General features: G+C 45.9%; 1 protein-coding gene across 5 annotated transcripts in view; it reads left to right on the top strand.

Moving 5' to 3' along the window:
- The window catches only part of zbtb16a (zinc finger and BTB domain containing 16a), a 130,814-nt gene extending 116,823 nt beyond the window's left edge, over positions 1-13,991 (top strand). For all 5 annotated transcript variants that reach the window (XM_069145842.1, XM_069145840.1, XM_069145837.1 and 2 more), the window contains 3 exons: positions 3,426-3,596; positions 9,823-9,993; positions 13,741-13,991. In XM_069145842.1, the coding sequence (XP_069001943.1) occupies positions 3,426-3,596; positions 9,823-9,993; positions 13,741-13,970 (572 nt within the window). In that variant the 3' untranslated portion in view covers positions 13,971-13,991. The remainder of the gene's footprint in view (positions 1-3,425; positions 3,597-9,822; positions 9,994-13,740) is intronic.
- The last annotated feature ends 1,723 nt before the right edge of the window (positions 13,992-15,714 follow it).

Below are 15,714 nucleotides of genomic sequence, written 5' to 3'. Positions count from 1 at the left end.
ACAACAGGAAACGCACTGATGTCTGTGGTGGTTAAATCCAGTGCTTCGTGAACCCATCCATCCACCCCAACCTCCTCCCCGGAGTCATAACTACGACGGCCACTAGAGGGCTTCAAATTACGGCTGCTGTTTGTAACTCTGCAACTTTTTAAAGCTCAGAAAGTCAAAGCTGCAGTCGTCCTTTTGGAGATTTTAGTTCTGCGATGCATGTCCGGTGTCCATCAGTTATACCGCCTTTGTTCCAGTTTCTTTATTCCCGACAGCGACTCTTTGCTCTCTGTGCTGCTCCTTCAGCGAGATCATATTGCTTTCACACAAGCAGTGACAGCGAGACCTCTTTTAAAGTCCATCCGTACTCTCGGACACATTTTGAACACCATTCGCTGTTAACTTCAAAGTCATCTTTTATCACGTGCTCCTTCCACTTTTTGTTCCCCGGCTTTGTTTGTTTTCTGTGGTTGGGTGGAGCGTATGTCGGTATCTCGGTTTCATATTTCCACCAAGCCTCTGCCCAAACCTGAGGTCAGAGGTCGGCTGACCTTTTACATTCCTGAACCCCCACCCTCTCTAATTCTCTATCTTTGACCAAAGTCTCTCCCAGCCCCACCCCACCCCCACTTCCACCCCCACCCACATCCACTCCTCTCCCACTCTCTTTATCACCTATTCTGCCCCTGAATCAGTCAGATTCTCCAAAAGAAAAACAATCACGGCATATCGCTTTTACATCTTTAATGTGACCATGAATGATTGGGTGCTAGTCCAGTTAAATAATAAACTAAGGAAGGGTTGGGGAGGAAGGGAATAGGAGGGAATAGGATGCAGGGTTGTCAATCAAAGCCATTTAAGTGCCTCGAATCCTAAAGAGAGTCGAGAAGCAATCGATCAACAGGAGAAGACGACACACATAAAGGTGGAAACTAGTTTATCACCAGTTACATGCATGCTCTAGTTTGCATTTACTTTATTGCTCATCGATCTTCAGGAAGAAATTGCTTTGCATTCAGAGGCTGCAGAAATCGCCGATCTTTAGGTTAGGTTAGGTTAGGTTAGGTAGTTACTTTATTAATCCCCAAGGGGAAATTTTTCCGCTACCGCAGCATACAGGAAAGCAATAAAATAATAATAAAATAATAAAAAGCAATAAAATAGAAAAAATATTAAATATAAAATGCACAGTATATACAGTACAGTATATATATATATATATATATATATATATATATATATATAGATGTTTTTTATATATAATCAACCAAGAAACACAGGCAACAGAGTTATTGTTGTGTGATGGATTTTGCCAGAGGTGAGTTATTGTACAGTCTTATTGCGGTCGGCAGGAATGATCTCCTGTATCTGGAATGATCTCTTGTATCAGGAATGATCTCCTTTATCAGGAATGATCTCCTGTGTCTGGAATGATCTCCTGTATCAGGAATGATCTCCTGTATCTGGAATGATCTCCTATATCAGGAATGATCTCCTGTATCTGGAATGATCTCCTTTATCAGGAATGATCTCCTGTATCTGGAATGATCTCCTGTATCTGGAATGATCTCCTGTATCTGGAATGATCTCCTATATCAGGAATGATCTCCTGTATCAGGAATGATCTCCTGTATCTGGAACGATCTCCTGTATCTGTCCTTGTGACAGCAGCTGGAGGAATCTTTTGGCGAACGTACTCTGCTGTCCCTGCAGCAGGTGGTGGAGAGGGTGGTCAGGATTATAACAACATTTACCGCAAACGGGGCTAAAAATCTGAAGTCTGTCCAGAGGGTGGAGCTCGAGGAAACTTCCTGGTGGAGATCTATGCAGAAGAATGAAATATTTGTGGTGCAAAAGTTGAAAATCTGAAGTTATGAGTATGAATCAGTTGTTCTCTAGGAATCATCCTCTGAGGACCATGAATACGACTCCCCGTACCTGTCGGGCTAACAGATTAGCACCACAGGCTCTCAGTCACGCGCTTGCTAATGAGAACCCGACCCTCCAGTACACACCTGCTTCCTGTCTCCTATAACAGAACATGACACATAGAGACGGACTGAAAGTCGGGAGGGGGAAGCTTTGTCTATTTATTTCTCTCCCCTGCATGCAGCTAAATTAGACTTTTTCTCCTCACTTTTCCTTCGACTACAAACTCCTATCTTAACCATTTGCTATCCTTCCTCCTATCGTCATCATCCTCCAGCGACGGGCCGCCCCCTTCATCCACCGTTCTGTTCGGCGTGCGGAGCCGAGACGGTGATTGATCTGGTGCTCGGAGGCTGTCGTGGGCCCTCCTCCTCCTCCAGTGGTTATGAACATGAGGCGGGCTGCTCTTCATAGATTTTTAAATTAGTGTCAGCTTTGCCCCAAAGATGTGTTATTGACTGATGAAATAGAAACTGAGCTCCAAACACTCAGTCCTTCCCCAGAGTTTTCCCCAGCCTGGTAATTGAAAAAGTGTGAAGGGAGTGTGTTCAAGGGAGCGTGCAGCTGTGTGTGTGTGTGTGTGTGTGTGTGTGTGTGTGTGTGTGTGTGTGTGTGTGTGTGTGTGTGTGTGTGTGTGTGTGTTCCTGTGTTTGTGATTTTTATGTGTTTGTGTGCCTGTAACTGTGTGCTCTTTATCTCTGCTGGAGAAAAATGCACACTGCTCGCTGGAGTCAAGATTCGATTGAAGTATTGCATAGGAGATCTTTATCTTTCTGCACAGCCACCCTGAAACACGAGCACTGAGCGCTACTTTAATCCTATAAATACAGTACGCTTCATGTCAGCCTGTGGAGGAACACTTAGGAAAATATAATGTGTCTGAGCCGGCGACATCACACCTGACTTGTTGTGCATCGTATATCTTAATCATTAACCTTCAGTGTGACCAGCTGTTGGAGACAGTAACACACGTGAAGCCTTCCATCGGGACAATAATTACAATCTCTCTCTGTTTTTTGTGCTCATCATCACTAACTGTAATATTTAATCACTGTGTTAATTGCATCAGCAAGAAGAAGCAGCAAAACTGTGACAATAAGACCCGAGTTGTTATAAATCCGTTTTATACATGAAATGTGTAAAACACGGCAAAACGCTGCATGGACACGCCGGTCGACTACAGCAAAACGTGGAATAGTCACGCTTTGAGCTGTCTGGGCGTGACAGTTACACGTTTTCCTGTAGTGGGCAAAAATTAAAACCTACTACCTGCATAAAAACAACTCGTCGTCCCTCATGACAGTCCGACATGCTGCCGAAAAATGTCCATTGTTGCCTTTGTTGCGGGACCTTGACATTTTCGTGTGTGTAGGTTTCATACTTTTAAAATGTGTAACTTTCACGCCTCGACAGCTATTTCAAGTTTTTTGCTGAAGTGGACCAGCGTGTCTACCGGGTTGATGTGTCCCAGCGTCTCACTTAATTCGTGGCATCTTTTTCCTCTGCAGGCTCGGACATGGCCATCTTCTGCCTGCTCTGCGGGAAGCGTTTCCAGACCCAGACGGCGCTGCAGCAGCACATGGAGGTCCACGCCGGCGTCCGCAGCTACATCTGCAGCGAGTGCAACCGGACCTTCCCCAGCCATACTGCACTCAAACGCCACCTACGCTCTCACACAGGTTAGTGGAGGCGCTCGCTGTCCATCTTCACCGGGATGTGATGTCTGGGCGGGGCTTAGTGTCCTCGCTCCTCCCCAGCTTGTCCAAATATGGTCACTTCTGAGGGTATAATATCGCTTAAATAAAACAAACAGCAGACCAAATTTTAGACTCATCTTATAACAAAACAAAATTTCCATTCTTATTTGCCATGCTGCCACCACAAAGACTAATTCTGTTTTACGAAATCTAGTTTTAAAGACCGTTTTTATTCAGGTGATATTGTGTTTAAATGGTGCGTTCAGTATTCTTGAATTCATTTGTGTTTCATTGGGACCAGGAAGAAGAAGAAGAATTTTTGGTTCCTCGAAGCAGATAAATCCAAAAAGTAAAAAAAAAAAATCGGTGAATCTGAGTTTATTTTGATTCTGATTACCATAAAATATATTACCACCTCCCACTCGTGTATTCGGGTGATATAACTGCTGACTATGAAAAAATGAGCAGTGTACAGCCAGCAGTAGGAAAAGGAAAAGAAATTCCTCTGACAAATAGCTTACAGTCTCGTACAAAGTAAAAAAAAAAAAGCCATGTTTTATTTTTAGTGAATTTGTCGTCCCTCCTCAGTCGTTACTGTAGCTCAGCTGAATAAACAGCATTAATTCTGGTCGACACAGACTGAATTCTGCAGCAGGCAGACGCAGATTATTTACACTGACTATTTTCTGCTGTTGTTGTTGTTGTTGTTTTTCCTCCTTCTTCTTGGGTCCAGTCTCCCATGCAGCCCCGGCTCTCCTCGGAGATGAGGCCGGGATACTAATACATTTATGGTTTTTTTAGAGGTAGCCTGACAGATGTGGCTATTCAGAGTGAGAGGAAGAGAAAAAAAACGTAGCCATGACAGAATATGAACACATGGAAATGAATCCCATTTCACCGATGGAGGGATGGAGGCTTTTTTCTCCCCCCTTTCTCTCTCTCTCTCTCCATCTCTCACCCAGCCGCCTGTCTGCGACCTTAAATAACAGTCTCACTGTCAGAGCCGATTTAGCTCACCGGCTCACGGATAAATATTTGAAACGAAAGGCAGTGAGATGAGAGCAGTCGGTCCTATTTACAAGTCAGGCGAATACACCATTAGTGTGTGATGGTGGTGGGAGCTGGAGGAAGGGTGAAGGAGAAGGTGGAGGGGGTGGAGGAGGAGGAGGAGGAGGAGGGTGGTGGTGTCCGTACAGTAGCGCACATCTGTTCGGTGCAGCAGACATCGGAGGGGACACATGCAGCGTCTCTGATCCACCTGCCCACCCGGGCGACGCAAAATGTCACCTCGGCTCGAGGCGCAGATGAGACTCGGCGGCACTTTGAACCTCGTCCCACTGCGGGCGTGATTTCAATCACAACGAGCCAGCCCTATAGAAATGATGCAAAAAGCCTTTTGTAAAGGGGGGTGGGGGGGTTATTATATTGTTAGTTATTGTACAGACAGGAATAGGTCCTAATTTAAACTCCCTAAAAAAAATCAAACTAAATAAAAAGTAGAGGCACGGTGCTCCTCTACGTTCACACTTTGATGTTAATAATCTCATTATAGTCAAAATAGTGCTCAAAAACAGAGTTTATCCACCTCAGTATGTTTACCTGCATGTTTGTTGACACAGAGACACTTTAAAATGAGGACATTTGTCCCTGACAGGTTTTTATTCTGAGATACGTGCACCTTCAGTTTCCAGTTTGCATTAAAAAATACAATAAAAATCCCATTAAAACAGGTGGCAGATTAGTTTCAGACACAATAAAGTCAGTGATTCTTATCAAAACAACACATTTATGGATGTTTAAATATTATATATCTATAATATATTTTAGGTGAAATAAACAGGTGGTGGCAGTCCTTCTCTTTCTGACCTTCAGTAATGACCTCTAATCTTTCCCTTCAAACAGCTTCAACAAAATCCACAAACTGTTCGAATCACCGCTGAATGTAAAACACGTCTGTCTACACGTCTTAAAAATGAAGATCTTTTTTAATCTAGATTATGAAAGATAGTTGCACAAAGGACGTAAAGCCAACGTAAACCATAATAACAACTGGAACGTAAATGTTTCAACGTCCCAATCGAAGAGGAAACTCTGCATTTTATTTGTTAAATCTTATATTAGAACGATTTATTTCTAATCTGTGTAACTGTAGATACAATTGAAAATGGAAAGAACTGAAGAAGCTGATTCAGCTGATTATAATTATGACTGCACGCAGTGGCAGAGCGGAAGAGTTCCTCACACGCCGCCATGTTGGCTCGTTGTTTTGTGGAAGGAAGGTTTCGTTCTGCGTCGCTCACCTGTTCTGTGTTGCGCGTTTGGTTTCAGACCGACGTTGCAGCGTGCAAAGGAACTGGAACGATCCATTTCATATTCCCGTGGTCATTTGGAGCGTCAGACTTCAGGAACGAGGTGTCTCCGTGCGGTCGTTCCTGCAGGTGTTTTCCTGAAGAAACCGGAGTCCGTTGTGACGAGAATTCCTCCGAAAACGCTGCGAGGCGTTTTCCCGTTATTCATCCCTAATTTCAGCGGACAGACGTGCGGCAGCTCATCTTCCACAGAGAGCCCCGTTCCACACGCTGCTCTGTGATTGGTCGACCCGCCGCTCTGTTATATCAACTGACAGCAGCGTGCAGAAGCACTTTTATGGACATTCATTACGCGTGCTTCATTTTACCTGTCTGCAGCCTTATCTGGTGGAAGCAGCCGCCGGTCGGTCGGTCGCGCGCTCTGACACCGGATCACCATTTAGGACGAAGAACGGCGTTTAATGCTGTTTATTTCAGCATCTTAATCTCTCCATCTTTTCCTCCGCCGGTCCCTCGTCCTCCTGCATCCACCTGCAGTTTCATCACCGCCTCTTAACATACCGCCACACGCCCATCGCCGCCTCTTTATGTTTTACGCGTGTATCTTTACAGGATATACGGTGCAGGTTCAAGCTCAATGTTGGCTTGTAAAAGTGGCAGTCACAGCAGCTGCACCACACACACACACACACACACACACACACACACACACACACACACACACACACACTGTCTCTTTACAGACCCGGCCTTCATTAATATTCTGTTGTTGTGCACTGTCTGTGTGTAAGTGTCTGTGTGTGTTTTTTTGTTTTTTTTAACTCTGAGCCAATTTGCTGTCTGCTGTGGGGGGAGGGGGGTGAATAAGGGGGGAGGGGGGTGTTTTGTGTTCGCAGCTGTATTTGATAGTGCTACAGCCAGAGAGGAGGGAGCGAATGAGCCGGTTCTGGTGCTGGCAGTGATGGAGGCCCGGTGATTTACAGCCTCTTACCGTAGATAATGAACACGCCCCGGGTGCCCGCGGGCACATGCACCCTCAGCAGCACCTCCTTTGGGGTGTTGTTGGAGGTGACGAGGAGGGAGGGAGGAGGAGGAGGGGAGGGTCAGGAGACGCAGGTGCTGCTGCTCGGGGGCACCCTTGGGTTCACTAACCATGCTGTGGTTCCACCTCACTGTGCCGGGTCCTCATCTGCCATGTGGTCACACCACAGAGGAAGAAAAGATGGAAAGAGGAGGAGGAGAGAGGAAGTGTGGGAGCGGTGGGACGGACGGAGGACGGAGGACGTGTCCCCCCGCCAGAATATTCCCGACCAAAATGAAGTCCTGTCGGCTCCCTTTTACGTCCCTCACGGTGTTATTATAGATTTATTTAAAGCTCTGCATGGCCGATGAGTGCTTTGGCGCCCCCGAGTGGCAGCGCGAGATAACGAGCGCGGAGAGCACCCTGGGTACCAACAGGAGGCTGGAAGTGGACAGCTGACACCAGATATCCTGATATTACAGGATATTATGTGTTGTCTATTTATTGCATATGATCCAGTGACTGTAGCATCCAATTTGTTGGGTTTTTTATTGGGTTTTTTTATGTTTTTGGGCCGTGTTTTGCTAATTTGACTCATCTAATTATTATAAACACTTAATCCAACAAAATGTCAATAACAGCAATGAAAATTGATAATTTTGCAGAAGCTGAAATAAATGAGTTTAAATGGGATAAACATTCACATAAAGTTTCTCTAAATGGATCTAAGATGCCCCAGACAGTAGATCCATATTTTGTATTCCTTTGGGTTTAAATTTGTGCAAATTCCTCGTTGAAATGTAATGAAATATCCAGCTCTATCGGGTGTGCATCGTTTTTTGTGCGTCTCACGTTGCAAAGACTCGAAAAAATGTTATTAAACAGAGAACTGCAGCCGTCTCTTCCCTTCTAATCCCAGATTTTTTTTATTTTTTTTATGAGCAGCAGACAGGACATTAAGCGTAAATAACCCTCTGAGTATTAGCATCCCACTCGCCCAGTCTGATCGGAGGCCCTAATTAAAGGCAGGTGAATCCGAGCTCAATTATTATTCTTGCGGCGTCGCGCGAGCCCACCGAGCGCCGTGATGGATTGTGATCTCTGCTGTGGTTGAAACGCTAGAAAGAGCACAATGTCTTACAGCAGGAGCCACTGATAACTTCATGCAGACAAATAAAGACTGTCACTTTTATTGATTTTTTTTTTTTTTTGTCACCCAGCTCCCGCCGCCGTACACACCACCTCCTTTTAACACGTCCGACATCACAAGGAACAAGTATAGCGCGGCGAAAATGTGATCAGCATCTAAAGGATCTCCTCTTTGTCTCTCCTCACTCTATGCATGCGTACTGTACGTGCACGCATTAAAATGTGAACTAAAATATGCAGGACTGAATTGAAATCGTCTCCCTGACAGCGGGGCAGCGGCGGCAGCACATAACGAGAAATGCAATTTATTCCCGGGCACGTTACTGCTCGGACAGGCAGATAATGAAAGGCATAGGTCATCGGTGGCGACTTAAACCTGCAGCGGTGGAGTGAAATACATTAATAAATATCCACAACATTACTCGGCGTGAAGGGGGACAAAGCAAATGACGCAAAGAGCGGCCCCTCATCAAACACGGGCCGCCGGTGAGAGGCTTCCGCAAATCATATCCCCGATCATTGATCGGATATCCATCACAGCGGCCCGGTGGGCGAGCTGCAGCGGCCCGGTGGCCGAGCTGCAGCGGCCCACGTTGTGGTTTTTGATGTCTAAAGGCCTGAGGAACTGTACCGAGCGTCTGTCTGCAACAAGTCGAATGTCTCAGGGTGGAAATGTGACGCTCAGCAAATAAAGATATAAGAATGCATTCTGCCAGATGGGAAAGGCTTAAAGATGAAGAGAAACAAGCATCTATATCTTCATTTATAGCTTCGTTCTTGTTGATTTAACCACAAATAAAACAGTCTATATCCAAAATACCAACATTATTGTTGAGTGTCTTTGAAGAGTAATTAAGTTTTGACAGTTTTTGCTCCTCAAACTCCAAAACTTCACTTTTATTTTTAACAAAACTCTCCATCTGGCTTTAAAGCACCATCAAAATATGACTGTTAAAGTGTGAACCACTTTAATTCAGCTTCTGCATCTAAATCTCGTTATGAAAGTGTGGCCCATCAGCAGTGGTGGAGTTTTGGAGGTTTTTGTGCTTTTTACTTCTACATTTGTCTGACAGTTTCAGTTACTTTTAAGAATTTTTTATTGTATAACAGTAAAACACTGGTTTTGATTGTGCAGAGCAAAGATAGGCTGCAATTATGTCATAATATAATATATTTAAAGCCTTTAAAAGAGAGTGATTATACAACGAGTTACCAACCTGTAACGTGTAATCTGAAACGTGTTCATATTGTGGGGCGATTCGTTCTCAAAATATTCAACTTTTGTTTTTTGTTAGTGCGAGCTCCGTTTCCATGGCAACACGCCGGGTACGACTACGAACTGGAAAAAAAAAAAGAAATGACTCTTGTGTAACGTGGGCAATGTTTACTACTCCAGGGAGTAGGCCGACCCTTAGCAACGCTCAAACTGAATAAATACAACACGTGGAAACACTGAACTGCTCAGCTAGCTCAGTCTGGTTGGAACAAAGATATCTGATGAACAAAGATATCTGATGAACAAAGAGTCAATGGATTCGTGTATTTTTATACATACTCGTATATTAATTTATTTATTTTTGGCACCACAACGTAACCAAGTCTTCTTAAAGTTTGATTTGTGCAGGTAAAGAAAGGCGGAGCTTCACGGTTGTGTTGTTGCTGCTCGTCTGTGCGTCCGTCCCGGTCTGCAGATGAAGTAAGTCTCCCCTCTGTGTCGCCACCTTCTCAGCAGGCGACCACCCGTTCGAGTGCGAGTTCTGCGGGAGCTGCTTCCGAGATGAGAGCACGCTGAAGGGCCACAAGCGCATCCACACCGGGGAGAAGCCCTATGAATGTAACGGCTGTGGGAAGAAGTTCAGCCTCAAGCACCAGCTGGAAACCCACTACCGTGTGCACACAGGTACTGAAAGGACAAAACCTGTCTTTTGATTTTAAAGGTCCCGTATGTGGTGTTTTATTTGCGGCCTTGATGTTCACGAGAAGATATTTCTGTGGTTTTAAGCACCATAAACTTTTCTCTGGAGCTCTACGAGGAACAGGCTTGTTTTTCTGTGTCTGTGTCTTTAAGGCGTTATTGATAGAAAAGATCCTCTTTTCTGATTGGCTGACTCTTTTCTGAGTGACACACGTAGGTAGGTCGGTAGTTACTTACTTTATTAATCCCCGAGGGGAATTTTTTTCACTACAGCAGCATACAGGAAGCAATAAGATAATAATAGAATAATAAAAAGCAATAAAATAGCAGTAAAAAAATATAAAATATAAAATGCACAGTATATACAGTATATACAGTACAGTATATATCTATATATATTATATACAAACAACCAAGAAACACAGTCAACAGTGCTGTTGTTATGTGATATTATTTTGCCAGAGGTGAGTTATTGTACAGTCTTATTGCGGTCGGCAGGAATGATCTCCTGTATCAGGAATGATCTCCTGTATCTGGAACGATCTCCTGTATCAGGAATGATCTCCTCTATCTGGGAACCATCTCCTGTATCAGGAACGATCTCCTCTATCTGGAACCATCTCCTGTATCTGGAACGATCTCCTGTATCAGGAACGATCTCCTGTATCAGGAACGATCTCCTGTATCTGGAACGATCTCCTGTATCAGGAACGATCTCCTGTATCAGGAACGATCTCCTGTATCTGGAACGATCTCCTGTATCAGGAACGATCTCCTGTATCTGGAACGATCTCCTGTATCTGGAATGATCTCCTGTATCAGGAATGATCTCCTGTATCAGGAATGATCTCCTGTATCTGGAATGATCTCCTGTATCAGGAATGATCTCCTGTATCAGGAATGATCTCCTGTATCTGGAATGATCTCCTGTATCTGGAATGATCTCCTGTATCTGGAATGATCTCCTGTATCAGGAATGATCTCCTGTATCTGGAATGATCTCCTGTATCTGGAATGATCTCCTGTATCAGGAATGATCTCCTGTATCTGGAATGATCTCCTGTATCTGGAATGATCTCCTGTATCTGGAATGATCTCCTGTATCAGGAATGATCTCCTGTATCTGGAATGATCTCCTGTATCTGGAATGATCTCCTGTATCAGGAATGATCTCCTGTATCTGGAATGATCTCCTGTATCAGGAATGATCTCCTGTATCTGGAATGATCTCCTGTATCAGGAATGATCTCCTGTATCTGGAATGATCTCCTGTATCTGGAATGATCTCCTGTATCAGGAATGATCTCCTGTATCTGTCCTTGTGACAGCGGAGCTGGAGGAATCTTTTGGAGAACGTCCTCCTCTGTCCCTGCAGCAGGTGGAGGAGAGGGTGGACAGGATTATCCAATATGGATAATAGTTTGACAAAACGTTGAGGCCAATCACAGGCTTTCTTTGTCCTTGTAGCTTTTAGCTCTTCACTGTGCGTTTTCTTCCACATTAAAGGTTGGAAAGCAGTCCGTGCTTGGAAATATGACATTAGTGACATCACAAACTTACAGTAGTCAAAATCTGAAATTTATACGATATGGGACCTTTAATAAAGAACTATTTATCAAGTTTACTGTTTATGCATCTTCTCACAACCTCTTCCTCATCGTGTGAGTTGATGTGTTCAGATTAAACAAATGCTTTCTGTGTATTTAGCCCACTGACATGGAATTGACATCCATCGTCTCTTTGCGTACTTTCCACTGTTTCCTGCATCCTTTAAAGTGTTTTATGTGTTCTTTACATGCTGGATTATTGTGTAAACTGTCGAATATTAACACCAACATTGGTTTGAAAAATCCAGCGTCAGTGAAGCTCTATTTCAGGGTACGATAGACACTTTAAAATAGCATCAGTGAGACGGGCTGAAACCCTCTGATCTCAGGACACAGAGCCCGTTAAAGGAAGGAAATCCGACCAGATGAATATCTCTGTTGCTGCGATACAGTAGACGAATGTCTCAGAAGACTCGGTATTGATCCGGGTATATTTAGAGCCCCATAAAAATGTTGACACAGTGATAAGCCGGCTGCCCTGGAGAACGAGGGCGGTCCACGCGGGAGGACTGAGCGAGGATACCGCGGCGTGCTCACCAGGATGGCACGCAGCCAAGGCTTTATGCTTCCACACACACACACACACACACACACACACACACACACACACACACACACACACACACACACTCTCCCATCTCCCATTCAATAAGCCAGCTGTTAAGCCACACTATCAAGGCAGCCTGTCCAATAATTGGCTCCCCCCCCTCACTACCACCTCCACACGTCCACCCTTTCCCCTTTTGTGTGGGGGAGGGGGTGAGGTGTGGGGGGGGGGGCTTTGCATTAAGCCGGAGAGCAACAGCAGATAACAAGAGCAAGTGACAAGCTCACAGTCAAAGGCCACCTCGCACAAAAGGGAGCTGCTTGATGAATCATCGACATTGGCAACCCCACCCCCACCCCCACCCCTCCCCGCTCCACACATCCCAAATGCCAATGGCGGATCAATACCGGAGCCCCATTTGCGATTCATTATTAGCTGGTTATTTGAAGCGACCCTGTTTACAGTCCGGTTATCAATATTAACATCATGTAGGTGTCCAGCGCTGCTTTTAATGCCTATTGGCTGCGTGGCAGTAGCCCCGCCCCCCTTTGCACCGCAGCGTAGGTCAAGGTTAACCAGGGCTTAAAAAAAAAAAAGGAACAAGACGCCCGTTCTGCCGAAGCTCGCTCGTGAGGCTTCGCCTGCTGAAAGGTGACAGCGGCGCGGCGCGGCGGCCAGATCTCTTCCGACAGCTCATTTCAGATGCCGTTGGTAAAGGTCAGCATTTACATGTCTAATTTGCGTCTGCTGGGCTCGAGCGCCGCTGGATTACTCGCCGCCATCACTCAAATCATTAGCACGTTTGAAGACGGGCTGCTGTCGCTGAATTGAAATGTGCCTCTTGAATATAGCAGCCCCCCCCCCCCCCACCACCACCACCACCACCACCACCACCACCACCACCACCCCCCCTGACACCTGGAGGAGTTGGCTGTGTTTCGTCGAGCGTACCCGAACACCTGATTAGATATTCTGTAAAAAGCAATTTTTCACTCATTTAGATCTCATTGGCGCTCCTCATCTCCATGACGACGGGGCTGTTTTTGTAAACACACACAGACACGAGAAGCTCCGTCCACTTTGATACCGTCTGTGGTCCCACAAGGGGAACTGAGAACCTTTTAAGTTCCAATAACTCCGTTTCCTGGTACTTTTTTAAGCTCCTCCCCCTGGGTAGGTACTTTCCCCGTTACATTTCGCAAGATGTGACGTGTTTGCTGACGTTTACAGAAAGGTCAGAGGTCATGAAAGTTCATGTCTGTTTGGTTAATATATAGTAATCTCAGTCATGTAGAGTTTGTCTTCATAATGTCTTTACATGTGGCACTAAACACCGCTGACGTCACAGCAAAGACACTTAAATCAGTTAAACAGCTTGAGAAATAGAAATCTGTACTTGTTGTGTTTTACCTTGAAACAGAAAAGGACTTCTGACAGAATCAGGTTTAATCTTCGAGGATAAATAGTAAAAACAACCAACCACACGACACTAAAAAGACACTTCACACTGATAATACTGTTCCTGAACGTGGCTAACACGGCTGTTGTCCGTCCCCGTCCCCGTCCTGTCCTCCGTAGGTGAGAAGCCATTCGAGTGCAAGCTGTGCCACCAGCGATCCAGGGACTACTCGGCCATGATTAAGCACCTGCGCACCCACAACGGCGCGTCGCCCTACCAATGCACCATCTGCCTGGAGTACTGCCCCAGCCTGTCCGCCATGCAGAAGCACATGAAAGGCCACAAGCCAGAAGACGTCCCCCCGGACTGGCGCATAGAGAAGACCTACCTGTACCTGTGCTACGTCTGAGCACGGTGGGGAAGTGAATGAAGAGGGGGGGGGGGGGGTACGTGGAGAGGTAAGGGGAATGTAACGGAGCGGGTGGGGGGAGGTGGGGGGGGTGGGGGGGGGGGGTGGAGGGATGTCGACGGCGAAAGAGACCTCGAAAGCAAAGAGGGTTTGTTTTCTATTACTTTTTCTTTTTGATGCAAAAAGGCGGCGACGAGCGACGGGGGGGGGGGGGGGGGGTGAAGAGGTTCGGTGACGGTTGGGACAAAAAAAAAAAGAAGAGGAAGAGGAGGAGGAAGACTTTTGGACACGGAGAGCCATGATTTCTCCACCATAGTTCGGATTCACCGGGTCATTCACTACATCTGTAATTGTTTCAGGTCATTTCACGCAGCGAGCTGCAGAGCGACTCGATGCTGCTGCTGCCGGAGGAGAAGCCGATTCTCAGGCGCTATCTGAACCGGCGCCACCAGGAGGCGGAGCCTCTCCATCCTCTTTGAGTTCTTTCTTTTTTTATTTTGTAGGTAATCGGTTTAATTCGCTGCGTTCACGCTTCTAGTCGGATCGAAAGAAGAACGTGTGAATACGATACGAGTATTCGGTTTCACGATCTGCGGTTGTTCCCGTCGGAGGACCGAGACGCTCCGGACTTTCAGTGGACTTCTTTCGGACGATCGTGCCCCACGATTATTTTTTTTTAAAAGATGAAACCCTTCGGGATCCCGGCGGTGGCAGCGAGATAGCCCCTGAGAATCAGCAGCGAGGAGCCGGCGGGTTTATGCAGTAGATGAAACAGTCCGACTGGACGAGTGGGAGCGTTGGAAATACTTGCAAACTCAGCGCCCATTTTGGTGACCGGGGGGGAGGGATTGTTGGGGGGGGGGGGGTAGATGCTAGTGCTGCTTTTCATTTTGGAAGTCTCCTCAGTTTGTTTTCTCAGTAGTCTTCCTGGTTCTGAATCTTTCGGTTCTCCCCACGAGAACCCGGAAGGCAGACTTGTGTCACTTTTTTCGTCATATATATATATATGTATATATATATTTATATATATATGTATATATATATATACATATATATTTTTATTAGCTCTGCATCGTTTATCATGGCTTGATTGCACAGGTAAAACAAAACTACGACAACAGTCTCTGTTTGATGTCGGTATATATATTTTTTCATGGAATCATAACTCCACATTAAACCCAGCCTGCTCACGTATTACGCAATAGATAACCGGACCGCTTCTACCCATGTACACTGTGTAACCGGACGGCTGCCATTATCTCACACTAATCACACAAACTGACAGACAGACCACCGCCGATCTCCATCCGTTCACCGCGGCAACGGAGCGACTCATCGTGGGGGGGGTGGTGGTAGGTGGAGGGGGGGGGGGATGGTGAGGGGGGGGGGGTCGCCGGCGCCGCCGTCCGTGGGAGTCCTGTGACTTTGACCGCCCGTAGTGAATGTCGGAGAAGCGCTGAGGATGCCTTAGCTGCACACCTTAACGAGGCGGTGCGGCGGTTTTTTGCGAAGACTGTTATACGGCGTCAAAAAAGAACCCGAATGTGAAAGCCGGTAAACCGGGTTCATCCGAGGTCGAGCTCAAAACACGCCTTCACGCTCGGAGTCGGAGAATTCCCGCCTTTAGAGGTCATTAGTTTAAGACGATGTCAGAGTTGCACATTCAGCAGCTCGAGCTTAAATTCAAAAGCTCCACGTTCAGTTTGTTCTCAGTCGGTTTTATTTGAGAACGCGGTCCTGCTTC

The sequence above is a fragment of the Embiotoca jacksoni genome, unplaced genomic scaffold, assembly GCF_022577435.1.
Source record: "Embiotoca jacksoni isolate LCO1_2020_lvr unplaced genomic scaffold, fEmbJac1.0.p SCAF_13, whole genome shotgun sequence".
NCBI lineage: Eukaryota > Metazoa > Chordata > Actinopteri > Embiotocidae > Embiotoca > Embiotoca jacksoni.
The sequence above is the reverse complement of the archived record's forward strand: the minus strand, read 5'-3'. Positions and strand labels throughout refer to the sequence as shown.